At 52.8% G+C, this 23,015-nt stretch overlaps 1 protein-coding gene across 1 annotated transcript in view; it reads right to left on the bottom strand.

Moving 5' to 3' along the window:
• LOC105418907 (mastermind-like protein 3) overlaps positions 1-22,998 on the bottom strand; it is a 65,087-nt gene extending 42,089 nt beyond the window's left edge. Inside the window, exon 1 of the mRNA XM_029850213.1 lies at positions 21,914-22,998. Within this exon, the coding sequence (XP_029706073.1) occupies positions 21,914-22,285 (372 nt within the window). The 5' untranslated portion in view covers positions 22,286-22,998. The remainder of the gene's footprint in view (positions 1-21,913) is intronic.
• Positions 22,999-23,015: the final 17 nt, after the last annotated feature.

The following is a 23,015-nucleotide window of genomic DNA, read 5'->3' as shown; positions in this document are numbered from 1 at the left end:
CACCAACAAATGAGTGGGTACGACGAACCATTCACACGTGCACTCCAGAGTCCCATGAGGATATCTGCACAGCGTGCACGTTCACATGTGCAGCTGACAAATATTGGAGCTCCTCTGGCTGGGCTGAGGACGGAGGGTGCTGTGGGAGGAGATGCAGCAGGCTCTTAAAGGTGCTTTAGATATGTGGACTTTATTCTCCCTGGATGCATGAAGGAGGCTCAGAATCTGAAGATGTTTGCTCCTCGCCACCGAACGGGGAGAGAACAGCCAACGAGTGAAGGCATTCCTGACCCAGACATGATTATTTTACAGAATCGTCAGGACAAAAACCTAGATGATGTTGGAAATTTGGATTTTTCCGTGCATATCAGCCTTCACGCTCGTTCGTTTCATCTAATCAAGTCGTCATTAAGAAGAAGATGCTCTAAAAATGAGAGACGGGGGGCAGAGAACTCCTTTATTAATGGCTCCTTCTGACCCAAATTCAAGTTGAAATGTAGGAAATGCCTGCTTAATACACACATATATATTTATTATTTTAGAAGGAGAATGACATAACCTGTTTTATTAGCTGTTGCTTCAGAACATATTCATTTATAAATGCACGTGTGTATGATTCACACGTGCCTGTGGACGCGTCAGATTCATTATTTAATCAGTAATTCTCACTTTATTCTGCTTTATTATTAAAAAATGAAAGCAAAGCCGGAACGAGCAAAGTTGAATTCCAACACTTGGGGATATCTAAGAAAATGAAATGATGGGATGTAACAATTAAAGGAGGTTTCTTGATTAAGCTGAACCTCAAAGAGCCCCGTTCAGGACGGGGGACTGGACCACACGGGAGTGTGTGAACGCTCATTATTCACACACAACAGCAGCACACGAAATATATTCAGATTGTATTCTGACCCTGAGGTGGACCCACTTCAGCACATGCACGCGCACACGCACGCGCACATGCACCACCCACTTCTGTTCTACAGGGGAGTGGGTCCACATGGCGGACATGGCGGACCTGTCAGACCGGTTCTCCACCACGGCTGCAGCCTCCCTAACGTGACAGTGTGATATAGGAACTGTTTCCAGCTCTAATGCGCAGCCAGGACCAGCATGATTCTGCACCGTCCAGACTCGGCTTCATCACCTGTTTGTGCGTCAGGTCCGGTAATCAATGGTTCTGAATGATTCAGGTCTCCTGCACGTGGCGAGTGTGTGTTGAGTGTCTGTTGAGTGTGTGTTGAGTGTGTGTTGAGTGTGTGCGTGCACGCGTGTGCTCCAGGTTTTCCTTAAATACCACTGATTCACGCCGATAATGACAGACTCGCCTTTCAAAGCCCACCTATGAAACGCCCCGTAATTATCCAGGTGGTGTGAACTATAGCGCCCTCCTACGTGCACACACACACACACACGCGCGCCAAATTTAAGAAAGCAGAGTAAACTTTAATTTTTTTTTAACTCAGAACCTTGGTGGAGACTGCAACAGTGACATATTGCATTGCTTTAACTGTGGCTAATTAATCATTTGTTTCTCTTTGATCACTTAGCCATGTAATTACAACATATGCGGCGCGCGTGACACGTGACAAACACGCCGTCGTAGGGACACATGGAGACAATCGCTAAAGTCAACCGGAGCTCTTAGTGGGAGCGGAGCGGGAAAAAGGAAAGGATGAGGGTGGAAAAGAGCAAGGATGACCCCCTGCCACTGTGCGATTGTGTGTGTGACACACACTCCCACCGACCGCTCCGCTCCTACCTCGGCTCCAGCGACACACAACGACAAAGACATCCCAGAGACAAAAGTGGGAACGCAAACGCGTGGAGGGAAAGGGAATTATTTCACACGCAGGTCTTCTTCCTGTGAGCGGAGGAGCTGACAGGACACGGGGATAAAGAAAGAGAGGAGCGAGGTGGGGGAGGAGATGGGTGGCATGATGGAAAAGCATAGCACGCCAAATGACAGTGATGAGAGGGTGATCAGAGACGGGGAGGGAGGGAGAGACCAACCACTAAGGTGCTGTTGTTATAGCAACCTGCTGCTCTGGTGCTTTGTGTGCTGCATCCTCCTCCTTCCTCCTCCTTCTCATGCTCACTTACTCCCTCTCTTCACAGGCTGAGCATCACGTCCAATCTAAAGTCTCAATATCATGAGAGCGCCTGCACGCTGGACCGGGCGGACGCAGACGTTCACATTTATTTATCCAGGAAGTAAACGGCACCCACTGACGTGTATTTAGACGTACAACAAAGCTGTTCTTCCACGCCAGCCTCCATCAATATGAGCTCCTTCTGGGTTCTTACCCACCAACCCACCAGGAAAAGGGCTTTAATCCACATGTTAGCTAAATACGAAAGCTTTTTATTCTCTGTTATTCTAGGTTATTTTTCCCTGCGTGATTAATCTGCCTCGTGCAGCGTCTCTCCCGTCATCTGGGTTCGTTTAGGCTGCACATACAAACACGCAGAACCCGCAGCTGTCAGAATTGTATTTAGCTCCAGCTGCGTCGGGCCGGTAAAGGCCGTGCCACTTCACGTGCACGTGCCTTTTCTTGGCCTGGCTCACCAGAATGTGAAAAGAGTCAATGGAATCAAACAGGACTTTAATTAGTAAAGGCGCGCCCTTGCTGGGGCGATGGGTAATGTAACCCATTAACTATTGTTCTGTCTGCAGCTTCCAATCTAACCAGCAGCTTCACAGACAGCACAGACAGCACAGACAGCACAGACAGCCAGCAGTAACAACCAGACGTCCGGTCCTGCTGGGGTCCAGTTAACTGGTGTCGCCTGTCCACCGTTGAGCTACTGAGTTCAGCTAAACAGACGAGATGATCTAAATTTAGCTTTAGCATTTAGATGTGAGCAGAGCTGCTTCAGTGAGCCCGGTGTTGGCCCGGATGGGTTCTGACGCTGGACGTGTTGATCACAGATGGAGACGGTAATAAACCTGCTTATTATTGTCATGTTCAGGAAAAACAAGGCGCCTGTTCAGCGACACGTCTCCTCCTGCTCTGGGTAACTGGGAGGAATCCAATGAGTTCAATAAGACTGGGAATGAGGCTTTGGGATGTAACGGAGGTGAAACACGGAGGTTGAGAGCAGCAGTGGTCCCAAAGTTTCCCACGTCTGGTCGTTGCCGGAAGGGCCGAGGGTTCAGTAGGTGACAAGGAAGGAAACCAGGAAGTCAGGAACATGGGTCCGTTTGGCAGCAGCCTAGCTTAGAGGAGGTAAAAGATCCATACGGTTATTTCAATAACCAGAAGTCACGCGGTTCCCAAAACCCAAAAGGACAGAGTTTGAGTTTCCTGAGCACATTCCTGAGCGTTGGGCAATAAAGGAACACAGCACAAAAAGAGTCTGTGGGAGTGAAGGACAGAAACCTCCAAGTGACAAGAGGAAGGTAAAAACAAAGGAAGCATTTGGCCCCCGTCCCAGAGAAGGGTGTACGAGTCTGTGTGTGTGGAAAAAGCGCCTGCCAGTCTGTCTCCTCTCCATGGGGGTCTAAACAACCGCAAACACGCCCCCGCCCCTCGCACACACACATATGCACACACACACGGGCACAACATTTATTGAAATGTTGGTTTGGGCAATAAGTTCTTCCTTAAAAAGTGTATTTGACAAATCTTTGTGTCTCCGAGGAGGAGACCCCACAATCAGCCCATTAAAAAGAGTAATTAAGTCCGTTTATTAATTCATTTAATGCATGTTACAGAAGAGCGGAGGACAAAACTGAAACCGAAATCCAAAGATGCGTGTGAACCTCGTGCGCTTTTGCGTGTGCGAACGCAACGTCCTGCCGGAGTTATGGGCTGCGACCATCGCGAGGAGTCACACGTTGGTCAGGGTTTAGCTTTAAATCCCAGGTTGGAAAGGAGGGGTCATTATGGTTCAGGTGATCGTTTAGGTTGGACTGTCCACAAGGAAAGCTGTCATTATGAGGGGCCTGTGTGTGTGTGTGTGTGTGTGTGCGTGTGTGAGAGAGAGAGAGAGAGAGAGAGAGACACACACACACGCAGGGGCTAAGAGCTAGTGTATGTTACACATCCAAGTGTGTGTATTTGAGAATGTACATACCTGCCATGTTTGTATACTGGGTCACCTGAATGACTGTGTATGTGTGTGTGTGTGTGTGTGTGTGTGTGTGTGTGTGTGTGTGTGTGTTTGTGTGCAAAGACAAAGAAGAGAAGAGGAAAAGCAGAGAGAGCTCAGCAGATATAAAATGGAGGGGAAAGAGAGTGGGGGGGAAACTGTGTGTGTTTGCATGTGTGTGGTTCCATGGCCGAGCAGCTCCTCTCTATTTATAGAGCTGCGGCTCCTTCCTGTTTCTGGAGCGGTACCATCACGCCAGGACTGGGTGGAGGGGAGACAGAGGGGGGGGGGGGGGAGGCGGGAGAGAAAGATGAGGAGAGGGAGGAAGTGAGTGGGTGTGTGGGAGGGGAGACTGGTCATGTTTGAGTCTTTAGTAAATCAACAGATCCACCCCTCTCTTTTTTCTTGCTTTATCACTCTCCCTCTTTCTCCCCCTCCCACCCAATCTCCCCCTTCTCCCCCCTCCCGCTCCGGCTCAACAGCATGGGTTCAGTCTGCGGCGGAGGCACAAAACACGCCGGGGACCGAGCGAGGGAACGAGAGGAAGGAGGAAAAACAAAACAGAGCTGGAGGATTACGGGCGGAATCTTCTGAGGCTCGCAATGTTGCCGGGTAACCGGTGACCTGCTACCCCCACCCAACCTGGAGGCAGCATCAGAATGGAAAACACAGACGGGCTGCAGGTGCAGTTGTGAGCAGACGTCGCTGACAGCCACCAGGAATCAAGAAGATGTTGGGTTTTAATGGTGCTGAACCAACACACACCAGCACTGTTCTAAAAAACGACGATGACAGCACGAGTGGGTTGTGGGAGTCCAGGAAGAGACACAAAAGAGTGTGTTGGGGTGCTGGTTTCATGGCCAGATGGTGACCAGGAGGAGTGTGACAGCTGTGTGTGCGTTGATCAATGTGTCCAACACCTGTCCTGGCTGGACACAGCACAAAAGAAACACCAGAGGCCCGTTAAACTCAACAAGGACAACACCAAACCCTGGGGGGGGGGGGGCAACATCAGAAGAGTGAGGGAGGAAGAGAGACAGCTAAAGAAAGAGTGAGCGTCTGGAAGAGGAGGAGAACGATGGCGAGGGCAGGTGGAGCGCCAGTGGGAGTGTGTTTGGATGCTAGCATGAGTGTGTGTCCGCGTGTGTGTGTGGGGTGGTGATTGGACGGTGGGCGATGTGCAACACGGGGCAAGTGCACGATTGGCTGCACTGTAACCCCGTTGGTTTCTGCTGCTGTCAGAGCCCCTCACACACACACACACACACACACACACACACACACACACACACACTGTTGCCTCCGAGCTGGCAGGGAGGAGAGGGAGCAGGGCTGCTATGGTAACAGATGAGTCGAGGGGCCCTGATGGCTATTTGGCAACACGACCACAATCGGAGTGGCTGCACACGCACGCATGAGTGTGAACGAGTGTGTGCTACATTTAAGTGGCTTTGCTGTCCAGAAACCATGCTGAGTGTGTGTGTGTGTTCGCTGAGGGGAATGAACCCATTTAGCTGGTGTGCGTGTGCGTGTGGTGAGACAGAGAGAGAGAGAGAGGGCGAGCGAGCTCCAGATGCCCTCAGCCGTGCAGATCGATGGCCACATGAGAGCACATCCCACTAACCGGAGTCACGACACACCGTCTCCTCTTCCCGTCTCCGACTGTGGGACACGCGGGAAGATAAAGCAAATGTTTGGGCAGCGAGCTGAGGCATCAGCTGATTAACGAAGCTGTCACTTCGTCTTTGTAAATCAGCTAAGAGCGCAGCAGCAGGATGTTTGGGGGGAAACAGTCGTTCCACTTCCCTCCTGCCTTCAGTCTCTTTCTAATGCTGCTTGTGTGTAACTAGGTCAGGCAGTAGTCGACTGCTGTTGCCTCTGAACACACACGCTGCTCCAGTGTGTGTGTGTTTTACACTGCCTAGACACACTTTAACTACATGTGGAAAGAACAAAGTCCAAACCAAAAGTCTTACACTGACACACACTCGGCCAACGTCAGCGTTACGTCGCATTACGAGCATTTTCGTGGCTTAAATGAGACATTTTGTGTGAACATGAACCTCAAAAAAGCTGGGGAATGATCCTGATTTGATGCATTTTTGTGCGGAGGAAGTTCCAATTACGCCATGTCACATGACTTTCACCCTATGTTTACAAACGTATAGCCAAGGTTTCACTTTAGCTGCCTTCTTCCACGGTGGCATCACTGTTTTAGTAGTGTTGTCTTTTTATGATGAGATGTGAATGGGTGTGTGTGTGTGTGTGTGGGTGTGTGTGTGTGTGTGTGTGTGTGTGTGTGTGTGTGCTCCAGCCTCTGGGATGGAGTCATGAGGGAGGCCTGAAGATAGAAGGACTAATCCATCAAGAACTTTACAGCACACCCCCTCATCTATCCCTGCTTCCTCTTCCTCCCGTGGCGGAGGGATCTCTACCTCACATGTAATGCAGCAACAGCAGCGATGCGCCGTTCTGTCTCCGTGTCTCGGTGCATGTAGTCCCCCTCGCACGCCTCCGATCTGAACCTACACGGTCCATCCCGCCGCCGCTCCCTCGTCCCCGGCTCGTCCCCTCTTCCTCTTTTCCCTGCGACTACTTTGACTTGTGTTATGCATCATCTGTGAGGAGCGGGCAGACCCATCATTAGCTCAGCATGGGAGTATTGATCCACTGCGCGCGTGTGTGTGTGTGTGTGTTATTTTTAAGACGCTCAGACCTGTAATCAACGTGTTAATGATAGTTATCGTCAAAGCAACGAGGTCGTTGCAGTTATTCCAGGCCTGTAGAGCTCTAAGAAGTGGCGGCGAGCCGTAGGAACACACCACACACATGCACAGAGAGGGTCCGTGTGCGCTGAGGGCAGCAGATTCTAATGGGGGCGAGAGCAGCTCTGGGTGTTACACCTCAAACGTGCACTAAGAATCTCTAAAGCTTGCAAATGGTTTGTTCCTCCCTGTTTGTGTGTCAGTGGCAGCTCCATGTCGGATCCAGGGTGACATCATCGCTGATCCTTGTTTAAAAGGAAAACCACTTCCAAAAAAGTGTGTGTGTGTGTGTGTGTGTGTGTAGGGGGGGTGTTACACTGGTTATTTAAATGTTTACTTACACCACTCTGCTTTACATTATTAGATTTAGGAAAAAAAATAGAAATAATCAATACAGCTACTGCGTCTGTGCTGCCCTCTTGTGGCCACGGGGGTGTTGAAGTTGATGTTATTGGAAATTGCCATTAAGTTAGCATCGAGCCAGCACCACAGAAGACATCTGCACTATTTTGGGACATGCTGCTCATCTGTGTTGGTGGCTTCCCTTCCTGACTGGAAGCTTGGGTGAATGTACAGCTTCCGTCAGTTCCAGAATTCCAGCCTCTGTAAGTTGGGCATCGAACCCGCGGCCCCGGTTGATGGCGATTTCATACCAGCGCCACATAAAGCAAATGTGTCGTCACAATCACACCCACACACACACAGGCGTAACCAGATCCATCGGAGTACAGGTGCCGAACCTCCTCCCTGTTTTAGCCGAAGAAAAGCAGCGAGAACGAGGGAGAAGGAGAGCTCGGCCAGTTCTGAGGAAGATGCATTTCAGAAGTAAATGACATCATTACCATATAAATGACTTGGAGCCAAACACATCTGCTAATGTAGCAAAATACACACACACACTTCTACGATACGGGCTACACACGGTTAGCAGAGGAGACATTTACATTCAGCAGACTAAACACACACACACACGCGCACACACACACACACACACACACACACACACACACACACACACACACACACACACCATTTAGAACGATGGTGGTGCTGTGATAGAGATTAATATAGAAGCTGACCTCACACATTGTACGTAGCCGCATCCATAAACAACACAATTCTTACGGATTCACAGGAAAGTCCAACATTTATATCGAGCTACGGCCACTCGACATACCCGCTGATGCTCATTTGTTGTTATTTACTCTGATGCTTCTGTTTCCTACCAGTTTATCCTCCTCCCTAACTTCAGAGCCCTGGAGGCATGTTGTCCACGTGCTGCTGGATGGATAAACTGCTGGCTTAGATCAGGGACGCGTGTTTCCTGTTTAATATCCTGTCATATTTTGGTCCTGACTGACTGGAGCGGTGCAGGTAGACCCCCTCTTCAGGCTCTATCCAGCTCTTCAGGCTCCATACGAAGCTCTTCGGGCTCCATACGAAGCTCTTAAAGTCATAAAGGGTTTACCGGGAGAAAACTGTTGCTCTTCAACATCTGCATCTCAACATTCACCCCAGCTGTTTAGCTGAGGTCGTTAGTGGACTGCTCGTTACTCTGACCAACCACCAGTGTGAAACACCCGAAGTTTAGTCTCTGACCTTTGACCTTAAAGAGTCAAAAAACGTGCAGATGTGCATCGAGTTGATTTATTAATTATTGTGTATAAATCTCCACCACGGCTGTTCTGAGCCAAACGTACATCAACTGCCCCAAGATAATGGAACTTACAAAATATAAGTAGGAATTATGAATCTTTACATGAATGCACCATTAAGTCCACAATCAGATAAGAATTAAATGGCAAACAAAGAATTCTCAGGGTTCTACTGATCCCACGGAGAGCAAAGGTTCCGTGGTGGAGCTAATGGTTAACAGCCCAATTTTACTGGCGTCTCTTCTTCCTCTGACCAGTGGAATGAAAGGAACCACGTACAGGGAAGGGGTTCATGTTGGGCTGCTCTCCTGTCTGACCCCAAGAAACAAACTCCAAATTCCAGCATAGTTTCCTCTGTGGTAATGTTTTGGGTCACAGCAGGATCCTGGAATGTCAATCATACGAGCAGCTACGTAAAGAGGAAGAAAACTATGGTTTGAAGAGCAAATCAGGCGCTCAATGCCCTCAAGATTGGTCCAGAGTGACGTGGTGACGTCAGTAAATACGATGTCAGCAGGCATTAAAATTCCTGACAGGGGCACCCTTAATCAAGCTTATCAAGCCCAGCATTCCTCCATAATGAAAACCAGAGGGAGCAAACACCAGCAATTAGACCCTTCCCAGGAGCTTCTAGTCACAGACGCAGGGTTTAGTCCCATCCCAGCCGAGACAGGAGCCTCCTCGCTTAACAACACGTCACACCGCAGAGGTCCACCTGACGGGGGCCCAACAACCAGAATGTGTGTGTGTGGTTACCGGGGAAAATCCTCTGTGATGGACAAATGAGATCTGAAACGTGTGTGAACAAAAGAGAGAGAGCGGCGTGTGTGTGAGTGTGTGTGAGTGTGTGTGGGACAGAAACGTAAACAGTCTGGATGCATAGACGAGAGCGGGCAGGTAGGTGACACGGCTGCAGCAGCGCCGGAGCGGCCATTATTGTGCTCAGGACTCAGACAGCTTTAATCTGCTCTCCAGGCTCCCGAAAGAGCAGGGAGGGAGGATAAAGAGAGAGGGAGGATAAAGAGAGAGGGAGGATAAAGAGAGAGAGCACACGGACTGCCTGCGGCTCGCTTTCAACGTCTCAATGACTACATACGCTCCTTTTTCCCTTCCTTTCCCCTCTTCTCCTCATCAGTCCACCCCTCCCTCTAGATCTCCAGTTCTGCCTTTCTCTCCTCCCACTCTCTCTCTCTCTCTCTCTCTCTCTCCCCTCATACCTCCAGGCCATAAACATCCCCGTGTCACACACATGCCATGAAGCACTATCAACACACACACGCACATGCACACGCTGTCTGAGGAACACCAGCGGTAGGCTTTGTTCCACAGGGCTGGTTCTGAGGTCCCCAGAAACCAGTCATGCAAAAACTGTGTGTGTGTGTGTGTGTGTGTGTGTTAACCCCCCCCCCACTGTCGACCACCGTTCCACCCAGACCAGTGCTTCCTAACACCATCACTTATTCATGGAAGCGAACATTAGAACGGAACCATCTCGGAACGTCTCTGCATGTGTGTTTAGAGGGTCGATGTTTACAAGAAACAGCAGAATGGCGTCTCTTTAATCGGTGTGTGTGTGTGTGTGTGTGCGTGTGTGTGTGTGTGTGTGTGTGTGTGTGTGTGTGCGCACTGCCCCTGCATGTGGGGGGACTGGAAGAGGGAAAAGCAGAGAGAAAGAGCAACTGAGGAAGTTATTAATTATTTTAGCTTCTATTAGTAGGAACACGTCGAGCCCGTACCCCTGGAGACGTGTCATGAACGCCTCTTATTGTTCTCCGGTTGACACACGCCGCTCTTCTACTCCTCCCCCCCCTCTTCTATCCCTCTCTCCCTGTCACATGTACCTTTCCTCTCCTCCCTCCCTCCCTCCCCCGTCCGTCCCCTCCTCTCCTTCATTCCGCCTGTGACAGGCATGTCACATATTTCTCTTCCTACCTCCCTTTTCAGTTTTTCCTCCAGCGCCACACGTCCTCCATTCCAACCTTTTTTTGCTCTCATTTCCCATCCCCATTGTGCTGCCCAGATCACCAATTTCCGCCTTTTCCGGTCTTGTTATCATTATTTTCACCCCCTTTTCTCTCGTGTCACCACGTGGACCTTGAGCTCCTCACCCCTCTTCACTCGCCTCCTATTTCCTCTCGTTTCTTCCTACATGTTCTTTACCTTTCCCCGTACGAGAGCGGGACCACCGATGTCATGTGATTTTCACGTGTGCCATTAGAGGACGATGTGCCGCCCAGCCGCCTGCCACGGCTTTTATCCGCTGCTCGGTGACACCGGGTCAGAACCCGCCCCTGAGCCTCTGCAGCAGCCAATGACAGGAAGGTTCTCCGCTTCCTTGTTTCAAACTGGAGGAGATTTAAAGAGCCACAGGACAATTAAACCCACAGCCCAGGGAAAGTAGTGACAGCTTTTACCCCGTTCTACGAGTCCAGGAATTCAGGCAAAGATCCGCACAGCAGAAATAACCGATCCGGATCGTGCGGCGCTGCTACTAAGACACGTATCGGGACACGGCACACCTGAGAAAGGCCACCCGAATATTAAAACAGTGAACACTTTTAATAAAAAAAAAACCAGGCAAATATTTTCCAAGAAAAAAGGAGCCGTTTGGATCTTGGAGCGCCGGTTCCTTTGTTGAGGGGAGGCGAGATAAGACCTGTTAACATGAGACCAACCGGAGCAGGACCCCAGCAGACACAGCGGGATCTTTGACCTTGGAGTCCGTCGAGAGTCAAAAGTCCCATGCACAAATGAGACACTAATTATCCGTGCACGCACGTGCATTCACGCGCGCCTATAAAGACGCACGCGGATCCGAACGTCTGCGTTCAGGCTCGTACACACGGATTCGGCTTCCCACTGGGGCCTCAGACAAAGGACAGAGTGCATCCCCACACAAGTGCCCTTGGGGGGAGACCCCATACACCCCCCACCCTTTAACCCCCACATACACATACATTAACCCACCCCCTTGCTTGACGGCCTATTTTGAAGAATAACAAACAGACAAGCAGCCTGAGATGGGGGTGGGGCAAACGAGTCCCTCAGTGGTAACAAGGGCATTATAAGCCAATTAGGAGCGGCGGCCGGGTGAGTGACAGGCGGGGCGGCGCACAAACCGGGGCAAAGACGCGCGTTTGTGGCCACCTTTGTGTTGAACGGCATCACCGTCTGCGCAACTGTGGCCTCAGGGGCTGAAATATGTGGAAATTAACACACACACGCACAAACACAGCAGATCCACATGATCCCCTCCGCCGAGGTCCAACTCCTACACGCAAAGGCATTCAAAAGATCTCTTTGTGTCTCCCCCGTGCCAGAGGAACAGAGCAGAAAGACGAGAGAACGGGAGAAGGGGGGGCAGAAGAGGAGAAAAAGAGCAGCAAAAGGCAAAAGGGTTTGCAGGAACAACAAGGCGGAAAAAAAAGGGAGACCTGAAGGGGCGGGCGGGGGGAGAGAAGGAAAACACGGAGCAGGACACGGAGGAGCGGGAGAGGAGGAGAAGAGATAGAAGCTGGGAGAGACACCCAGGCTCCAGCGCCGCTTTGAACTTGTTTGATCCAGTTGGTCTCGCCAGGCGTTCCTCGAGATGCATTCCTGTGGCTGGCTGGGCGCACGGCGAGGAGGAGAGGGACGGGGAGACGGAGGGAAGCGGCTCCGAGGCGACTTCTGAGGAGGGCGGGAAGACAAAGGTCTGCCGGTGGAAATTAGAAGACGGGGAACGAGGACGGGAGGGGGGGGGGAGGGGAAGATCGGCGGTGACACCGAAGGGTTTATCAGAGTAACCACGGCGTTGGGAGGGAACAAGCCCAGCACCTTCTCAACACACACACACACACACACACACACACACACACACACACACACACACACACACACACACACACACACACACCAGAGCCAGGACAGGAGCAGACCCTTCAGGAATCCCGTCGCCAAGATCCCACCGGATCCCGCCGCTGATGTCAGCTGACCAAGAGTCGGATCAGCTCCGCTCCTCCAGGTCAAATACGAGGGTTCGGAATCACCGATTCCACCGACTCTCCTCGGCGTTCCCGGCGACTCGCGCAGCAGAAACGTCCGTGCGTTACGAAACGTCGGCGCCAGTCAAATCAGTTTTCACAATGTTTGCAGCTCAAAATTGCCTGTAATTTCTACGCGTTGAATCACCGTACGAGGCGGCTGTAAACTGAGCCGCCGCTTTAACCGAAGAAGAAGAAACTCTGAAAACACCCGAAAGAGACTCTTTGTGCACACACACACACACACACACACACACACACACACACACACTGGAAACGTCGGAATTAACAAATTGGAAAGGATGTGACAATAAATTAAATGTTGTCACACAAAGCATGGGTGGGTGGGCCTCATCCCTGGGGGGACCTCATCCCTGGGGGGACCTCATCCCTGGGGGGTCCGGTGGGGGTGAGGAGATGCAGACACACTCTGACCATCCATCCATGAACAGGAGAACACACACGCCTCTCTTCCAAGCCTCAACCTGTTTCCCAAAGACCAGGAGATCAGAGGGGAACGGCATGACTCAGAGAGGTTCAGATGTCTCGTCGCCATGGTGACATGTTTGTTTTTACAGCGCGTCAGGGTCTGGCGTGGGTGCACATGTTAATGTGCACACAAAATATCACCATCCTAACGTGCAACGACCCTCAGGTGTGTGTGTGTGTGTGTGTGTGTGTCCGTTAGCATGCGGCTAATGTCTGAGCTGCAATCAGAGAAGAGACGGACTTCACCAAAACTTCCCAACAAAAACCCACGGCAACGTCAGCGTTGGTCACATGACACGCTCGGCAACGTCAGCGTTGGTCACATGACGCGCTCGGCAACGGGAACCGTTCTCATTCTGATCTGACAACAGGTGTAAAGTAGCTGCTAAAACTCTCTGAGGACTAATTAACGGGCGTCTCCTGCACATCCAGGTGATGTTTGACTTCAGTTCCGAGCGTCCATAACCTCCCCCCCCCTCCCTCTCTCCCCCTCCCTCTCTCCCCCTCCCTCTCTCCTCTCCCCCTCCCTCTCTCCCCCTCCGAGCGTCCATAACCTCCCTCCCCCCTCCCTCTCTCTCCCCCTCCCTCTCTCTCCCCCCTCTCTCTCTCTCCCTCCCTCCCCTCTCTCCCCCCCTCTCTCTCCCCCCCTCTCCCCCCCTCCCTCTCTCTCCCCCCCTCTCTCCCCCTCCCTCTCTCTCCCCCCCTCTCTCCCCCTCCGAGCGTCCATAACCTCCCTCCCTCCCTCCCCCTCTCTCTCCCTCTCTCTCTCTCCCTCCCCCCCTCCCCCTCTCTCTCCCCCTTTCCCTCCCTCTCTCTCCCCCCCTCTCTCTCCTCCCCCTCTCTCTCCCCTCTCTCTCTCCCTCCCTCCCCCCCTCCCCCTCCCCCCCTCTCTCCCTCCTTCCCTCTCCCTCCCTCCCCCCCTCTCTCCCTCCTTCCCTCTCCCTCCCCCCCTCCCTCCCTCTCTGTGTACTAGTGTCTTTAGTAGACTTGTGGTAATCCTCTTAGCGTATGCTGCTTAAAGCTACGAGCATATTATGTAACTCCTCTAATCCAGCACCGCATCAAGACAGACAGCAAAAGACCACAACCCTTGCTCTCTCTCTCACACACACACACACACACACACACACACACACACACACACACACACACACACACACACACACACACACACACACACACACACACACACACACACACACACACCGCTGAGACCTGCAGTGGCTCTGGATGCTCTAACGTTCAGTGTTTTGAGGAGCCATCAGACTGAGGCGGTCCGATTATCTTCTGCGGGTTTCGGCGCCGCTACAGAGGGAAACCGAACGTCAGATCGCCGCTTCTCTCCGCGTCCCCGCTGCCCCTTTCACATATTCCTTATATGCTCTCCATAAACGGATTATCTAACCAATAAGATGGCAGAAAAAGAAACAATATCTCACCCTGTCCTCCTGCTCGATCTGTTGCCAGGGCAACAACGCCCATCTTTCCGTGCCCCATCTGTCTTGGGTACACATCAGAGGCCAGTCATAAATGTGGAATGACAGCCGAAGAAGGCTGGGAGGGAGGAAATGTGGTGGGAATAAGAGGGAAAAGAGGGAACCTGACCGGGACACTGTGGCCAGTTCAATATCTGCTCATCGGGCCGGGGAAGAACCGGGGATCACACCTGCTTTAGACGCCGTCATTACTCTATTTTAGCTGTATTTCCATTAAAATCCTCGAATCCTCCCAAGTGAGATGCAGGATTTTGGTGTCTCTGAGGTGCTTCTGGATCAACATCTGGAGGAATCTGCTCCAGCTCCAAACACTGACTCCAAAACCCGAAGCTTCCCGTGTCCAGAGGAGCGTGAAGAGCCTGAGCTCCATCGGGTTTCTGTTCATCTGCCAGCGGCCGCCGCTCAGCACGCTCCCGCTCCCTCCCCGATGACGACACTTCGGACTGGAGGAAGATCCGGAAACTTTTGGGTTTTAGCGAAGGACTCGCACTTGGAGGAGCTGAAACGGAACATCTGACAACAGGAGGCCACCGAGTGTTGTTTATTTACTAGGAACAGGAATGAGTCCCTTTCTTAGGTGTTCAACCTCCAGGATCAGGCTCGTTAAACAGAGCGATGGTTTGAAGGAGGACAGTCTGCCCCCCCCCCCACACACACACACACACACACGCACACACACACACACACTCACAATCAGGCCTGTGTCTTTAACATTTTCTCAGAATTTTATCACCATAAAGAGCGCTAATTACAGGCTTAAACATGTGGCCATACACACACACACACGCACACACACACGCACACACTCACACACACTCAGTCACTCCCACCTTCCCAACTCAGTTACAGCATGAACATAATTAGAAACTTGAGAAAGCCATGAATGAGCGAGGAGGAGGAGAGATTAGAAAAGATGAAAAAGTTCGTTTTAGGAGACGAACGGCGGGGATGGTGTCCTCGCTCGCCGTTTATTTTAGAGCCGTTCCTTTCAGACGGGCTCCCCCAGACGCAGTGATGGCGGCCTGGACCCGTTCTCCGGTCGTCCCAAACCCTTCTGTTTCCCATCAGAACCATCATCACCATCTGACTGTGTCTGTTTGCATCTGTCTTTCTCTATTTTTAGGCCTCTATTTCACAGATTAGTTTCCTATTTATAGCCCGCTCATGATGTCCAATAAGGGGGCCCATTATGGGAGAATTACACCGTCACAGGGACTCAAACACCTCCCATTTGGCAGTGATCCTGACCCCCCCCTATCTCTGTGCTCTCCTCCCAACCCCTCCAACCACCACAATGCTCTATCAATACAGGGTGGCTCCTGGCAGAGGGCCCAACCCTGCAGTGGAAACTTTGCACAGGAAACAGGCCTTTCCAGCACGATAGTGTGTGTTTCAAGAGCGCGTTCGCTCCACCAGGACTCCCAACATGTGGCGACCACGGACACGCAGCCCCCCCCCCCCCCGGGATAAATGAGCAATAGACGCGAGGCTTCTTTCTACTTTATACATTTTCCCTCCTTAAAAAAACCAGAGAGGACATTACATAATTCTCCAAACACTTCCTCCCCGAGCCGAGAGCACTCTGGCGTTTTATCAGACACACACTTGACATATCTGAGCAGACAGGCAGCCCGTTTCAGGCCGTCTGCATCGCAGTCGCCATGACAACGGCGAGAGAACAATCCACAAAAACAGCCACTCAGGGGAGGGAGGACAGAGAGAGAGAGAGAGGCCGGCTCAGGCTCCGGGACGTTCCTTTGTCCAATCCCAAAGTCTGCCAGCTTCACCTGTGTTTTCTAGACCGCCAGAATCAGGCGTGGTCATTTAGGCGCGTCACGACGCCGCCTCGCGACCCCGCGACCCCGCAGGGCTGATGTTCACAGCTGCACGGCGCTCCCAGGGGATCGCTCCGACGGGGTCCGATGGTCAGACGTTAAAGAAATTTTAATTTTAAAGACGCGGCTCGTTTGGAGTTACCTGGAAAACACCAGATTTTTATCCACATCCCAAACGCCTCCTTCAGATTGACACCGCCGCGTATATTCAATAAGTTTCGTGCAGCAGCATCACGGCCTCCATTACAGTAACACTATCTTTTCCTGGCAAACCCACTTCCGCCGCCCTTGGCAACGCTATCGCCTCCTCCTGAAAACCCCAAATGTGATTAGTTGACGTATACATGAAGCCTCGACGCTGGTCTGATGCTCTGCAGCGATAACCTGTGGGTGAGTAACACGCTAACTCACCCACAGCTTTACTACTAATGCACAGATGCAACAGAGGCACCTATAGGACGGAACCGCCTGGGCCCGGCCTCCTCTCCGGGGGTCCCGACCCCAAAGCTAAAGCCAGAGGAGGTGGGCGCAGACTGAAGGCAGCTTCCACTCGCCAGGACCATATTGTTGGTGTTTGCATAGCACACAGGTGTAATGAAGTGGAAAAGCACCGGGGTGGAAAATACACTGTTAATGTTCCAAAATATTTAGTAAATGTGCACAACAAAGATTAGGACTTTTCCATCTCCCCTGGGGCCTCCACTGGCTGACAGTTAGCATCCTCCGGGGGCTCTCGTTGCTAGGCTTTCTGCAGCGCTCATTAAGGATCCATTAAAAACTCAATGGCTCCTTAACAGTCAACAAGCCCAAAATAAAACAAAAACTCCTCACTGGCACTCTTCACCGAGGAGGAAGTTTAAGAAATGCTCACAACTCACACTCATTTAAGTCATCACGGGCCAGGAAAGGCATTTGATAAAAACTTTAGCCCGAGTTTCTGGCTGGAAAAGCGCTTGAAAGGAAGAAAGAAACGGGAATCGTTTGCTGTTTGTTGGCGATTCCTGCTCAGAGCATCCATGTTGTGCACGTGTCTCATCAACATCGCCCGCAGCTCCCACAAAACAGACAAGAACCCAGGCCGAGGAGATGTTGATGTGCTGGTGGAGCGGCGAGAAAACCAAACACGAGGGTTTTAGGCCGCTGTTTCCAGCAGGAAGACGCCGATGTAAATACGGAGTGTTTACACTCCAACGGAGATCGTAACCGAGCTCCGGAAAGAGAAGCTCGACTCAGTCGTATCTTCAATACGAGATGGTGCAAATAAGAGTTTTACTTTAATGTTCAAATGTCACGTAGCGCTAGCAACACTGTGGCACAAGTGCTGTAATTAGAGTGGATTTCAGCCTTTTCCAGGTGATCCGTTCCTCCTGCTGAAGAGCCACAGCTCCGAAGATAACGAACAAATCTGTTGGTCGCGGTCCAACAAAACGTTCCACTATTTTGTTAAAAAGTAAAGCAGCTTTAAAAGGGAGGCCAGAAAGCGCGGCGTGGTTATGAAAAGAGCAGCTGGTGCGTTTCCTTGGTTGTGATCCGTTGCTGCTTCTATTTTAGGAGCCATTCAGGAAGTGATCTGCAGACAGACGAAGCGTAGCAGAATTCTGCTCGACTCCTCCTCAACCAAAACAATTACGGCTGAGTGGAAGATGTCGAGGAGGCCGCGGGGGAGCCCGACGCTGTTGTTAGCGAGCGTGATAGTAACAGGAACCTGCTCCCGAGAACCCATCCCATCCCATCCCATCCGATCCGATCCGATCCGATCCGATCCGATCCGATCCGACGCCTCGCGCGTCCTCCTGGAGAACTCAACAAGTCCTGGTCACTTTAATCCTGAACCAGCGTAGAGAAGCTCGACGCCACATGTGTTGCTACACGTTTCAGCTCGTTTATTAACTACCCCTATTGCCCCGTGTACTGCACACCAGAGGTGGCTGGAGAGCGTCTAAACCCCCGTTAACGCAGCATCCTCGCCGTCCTGCCGCCTCCCTTCCTGCGCGTTTATCCGCCATATTGCCCTCTGCAGTATTATCAGATAATCTGTTTTGTGTAGCTTTTTTCGCCCCTGCACTGCAGCCACTGTGGCACAATTACCCCGGTTGCCGCACTAATGGGTATTGATGCGGCCGAGGGCCTCACACACACTTGCACACACAAACATTCATAAAAAATTCATGATACCGGCTCAATGGGAAGATGTGGGGGGTCCGGACAGGCCTAGGAGGGACGAATAATGCCATTTAAGTGGCGGATAATACAGGCCGCACACTTTTGTGTAAAGTGGATGTGCAGCACACGTGTGTGTGTGGGGGGGGGGGGGGTTGAGAGGAATAAGGAACTAAACCACAGATCGATGCAGACAGGATGTAAAGAAATAGAAGAACTGAAGCCAATGCTGGGGGACAAAGGTGAAAAGACTGGAAAGGGAAGAGGTGCCCGGGATCGGAGGAGTCAGGAGAGACAGAAAGTGACAGACGAACGCCGTCTGAGCGAGGCTCAAAGGAAAACAGCAACAGGAAGTTCAGCGGGCTGCTGACTGGCACCAACAGGAAGTGGAACGCTCGGAGAGGCGTGACGTTTCCTCAGCACAGCGTCGGCACGAAGAAGCTCCGATGAAGAGCGTGACCAGACCAGAGGACTCGGGCGACTCAGGTGACGTCCCTCAGACGCTCCGCGGCGGCTACGTGATGCTGCGGAGGTCGGCCGCCGCCTCCCAAACACGAGAGACTAGCGGAATACGAGGGTTTAACACTTAAATAAACCAGCGTTTCTTTAACAGGTGCGGGTCATTATGGGGGCGACGGCCTGTTCGGAACATCGGCTTCACGCCTTTATTATTCCAGCTTCTCCTCTTTGCTCGGAGGGCAGAGGAAAAGTTCCCCCCCGCTCATCCCGGGCCCGACATGCGTGTGTTCCTGTAGAACATGTGAAGAAGCGTGGGCGGGCGGGCGGGCGGCCATGTGGCGGCGGCCGCCGCCCCGACCCGTCCACGGCGTGTTTGGGTAAGGGTGGAAATTTAAAATAAAATAAAACAAGAAAAAGAAATGAACACGGCGAAAGTCACACACGGAGAAGGGATGAGAGAGCACAAGAAGAGCGCACGTATGAGTCAAAAGCAGCATGTCTGAGGTCACAGACGTGCGCTGACGTACGTGCTGATGAGTGTGAGCTCCAGCCAGCTCAGTGGGTTAAATATAGCGCCCAGGCACCGATCCCAGCTGACTTTAGCACTACGGTAGCCACCAAGAGCTATATATGCTACGCTGGCGCTGTGCTAACGCTGAAACTGGAGAAGAAGTGAGCGGGGGGGGGGGGGGGGGGGGGGGAGGGAAGGGAAGGCCTCGGATTCATGAAAACCCAGCCGCCCACACTCAGGCCTCAGCTGCCAAAAGTTGGGGGGGGGGGGGTCAAGCAGTGTGCAGAGTTGAATAGCCGCTTGAGCTACTGTGGTTTAATGAAAGTACGGCGCCCCCGAGGCCCAGTTCAGCCCAGCAGCCGCGCGTTTGCACCAGTTAGGGAGCTAAATGGAACCGGATATGTCATCGAAAACACGGGTCACAGCGCAGCGTTAGCCAGCGCAGCGTTAGCCAGCACGTTAGCCAGCGCAGCGTTAGCCAGCGCGCTAGCCGGCCATTTAGGGTGGTGTGCACGGGGACCGTTCCACGTGCATCGGTGGGCTCATCACCACTGTAGAATATTAGCAGGGGTCAGCTTAAGTTAAATTAAGTTAGCAGACAAGTCTTAAGTAAGTGACCGACGTTCCCATTAGTCGGGAATGTTCAGAACCTGCTCCGAGGTGAGAAGATGCTGCTTTTCCATTCTTTCTTGCATGCAGGAGAATTTAAATCTGACTTTGATTCTGAGACACACATTAAATAATCACCACCTAAAAAACACTTATTTAGCAAAACAAAAAGCCATCAAACCAACCAGTTTTGTCCAGAATAAGAATACCGACGTATCGGTTACAGCAGGTCCATCTGCACGATGTTTCTCCTTCGGTTCTGACCAGCTCGGTTAACAACTCACCTCAACCAGCACCTGGTTTCCACGGGCCTGAACTACCCGACGACCCTCAGCAGCAGCTGTTCATGGAACAAACTCCCAGGACTAAACTCTGGGATGAGAGGAAGAGTCCAGTCGCTGAGACCGCCCGGACCGACCAGAACCTCTCCACCCATACGCGGGAGACCCGTTAGCCCGGAATGTCCCGGAATGCACGTGACTACGCGACACCCGTAGGAACAAGCAGCATGTTTGGGCCATGAGGTTTGGGCCCTAACCCTCACATGTGTGGTCACATTACCGGCATCCCAAATGGATCGGTACCGTGGTGACACGACGCAGGCGCTCCTGGGTGTCTGCGCGTGCACGTGATGTGCGCAGCTACAGGAGCAGCACGCACGGCGTTCCTCGAACGCCTCTTTCTGTTGTGGCCGCGTGCAGCCATCTAGCAGCAGCTCACAGAAGCCAGGAGACAGAGGGAGGGGACTTCTGTCCCGGCTCGTCTCCTTCACCAGTTAAACTGGCTCCAAGAGCCCAAAAGGAGTCAGAACCAGAACCTACGGTCTCTGTAATGTAGCCGTTGTTGGGCAGAGGAGGCGCTACAATGACCGCGTCAGGAGGCTCTAATCCCCCCATTCTCTGAGGATCTGATGAAGACCATCAAAGGGGAAGTTGGGTCCAGGAGTGTGACGGGTCGGTCCCGGGCCGCTCCCGGGCCGCTCTGTCCACCGCTGCTGCTGCTGGGCCCGCGTGGCTCCCTTCAGCAACCACCACAAATAAAGACGGTCTAATTTTGCATTTCAAAGAGGAGGAACCGGGCTCCTTCCAGCCAACAAAGAGGACAACAGCGCTGACATTTGCGACACGTCCTTTGGTCTTTTCAGAGGGAAAATAGTGCTCGCCCACATGAGGTGGGGCAGAACCGGGGCCACTACGCCCAACTGGACGCCTCTCACCTGTCATTTCCTCCAAATGCCACCTGGAGACGGAGCAACCGGGACGAGCTCGCCATCAAACCTCCCGAGTCTTTAACCACGACAACACAAGGGAATATTGAGAAGTTGTCCGCGGAACGAAGGCGCCCGCCACCTACTCGGGCAGGTGGGCGAAGGCGTCCAAAGACCTCAATCGAGGGGGAAACTGCTGGTTCGGTGTCTGGTTGGAGATTGTGACCGAGGCCAAATGCGACCACGACACCGTCTGCATCAGAGAACCAAGAAGCAAAAAGCAGAAGTGGCTTTTGTGCTGCACAAACACACGCGGGGCTAACCTCCAAAAGTTGCCTCAAAAGTTCCCGAGCTGGAAATCCTAATCTGACGAGCAGCAGCTCCTTCCAAGCGTGGTTCCGAGGGGTGCAGCGGGAGACCACCGCTCGTCCCGGGTCCTGCTGCTCCGCCTCTCGGGTGTAAACAAAGGCGCCACCCGGCCGCCGGGCTCGGAAAGTCCCCCCTCAACTACCGACAGCACCCGGCCAACGGGTCCTCAACAAGTTAAACAGGCAGCCGGAGCAGCACGCACGCCCCCGACAAAGGTGACCCGAGAGCGCCCGGTCCTTACCGCTATCAGCGTGTTATTCCTCTGCTCCGCGGAGGAGGCCGAGTCCGGCTCCGGGTGCTTACTCTGCGGCTGCTTCCCGCTGCCGCCGGCCGACTTCTTGGCCCTCTGCTCCAGCGTGCGCTGGTACAGGCTCACCGTCTCCCTCCGCTCGATGTCCACCTGCTCGGCGTGAGCCTGCTGGTACCTGTTCTCGCAGGTGACGTGGTGTCTCCGGCAGCCCTCTATCCGCTGCCTCAGCCGCTCCACCACCGTGCTGTGCTTAGTGATGCCCACCGCCCCGGGGGGCACCACGCCGCCGGCGGACGGGTTCATAGTGTTGTTGATGCAGAGACTGCCGTTGGGTCCGGCAGCGGGGGAGGCGAAGTCCCCCATCGCTGGGACGAGAGGCTGCTATTTTGGAAGAACTTTCCCCCCCGTCAGGTTCACAGCTACAGCCCCCGCCGCTCTCTCCCACCTACCGGCCTTCGCCTCTCCGTCTCCCCCGGAGAGTGTCCAGCGCCCGGGCAGCGGAGGGGGGGAAGGCGAAACTAGAGCCGGGGGAGGTTTAAAGGTGCGGGAGCCTCGCAGTCGTGCGTGAGTGTTCCTGTCTCCAAACAAACCTCTCCCGAAAACACAAATACGAGCCGAGAGAGTCCCAGCACCAGCCGGGAGAAGAGCCGCTGCCAGGCGCCTCGGTGGGGAAATAGAAGCGCGGACGTGCGGATGTTAGCGGTCATATACACGCGAACCGTCCGGCGGAGGAGCAGCAACGGCGGCGGCGGCGGCAGCAGCAAACTCGCCGTTTCACCGCGTCGTCCTTTGAGAAAAAGTTTTGCTGCCTGAACCGAACGGGCCGTGGAGTTCTCCGAAGAACTTGCATCTCATACGGCTGCAGTCTGAAAGGAATCCCAGGTGAAGGTGGCGTCGGCTCGGGTTAGGGAGCAGAGGCGCCCTCGGTTCGTCCAGTAGCGAAGCGACTGGAGCGGAGATAGGAAGCAGTGGCGGAAGTGTGCGGAGGGTGGGTGGCTGCCGCCTGCCACCATCACAATAATCAGGTCCGCGTCTCCACCATGCCAGCGGAGTGATATCAGGACAGGGCTGAGTAAAACCAGCCAGAGGCTGT

Source organism: Takifugu rubripes, chromosome 17, assembly GCF_901000725.2.
Source record: "Takifugu rubripes chromosome 17, fTakRub1.2, whole genome shotgun sequence".
NCBI lineage: Eukaryota > Metazoa > Chordata > Actinopteri > Tetraodontiformes > Tetraodontidae > Takifugu > Takifugu rubripes.
This window is presented reverse-complemented; position numbering and strand designations above follow the sequence as displayed.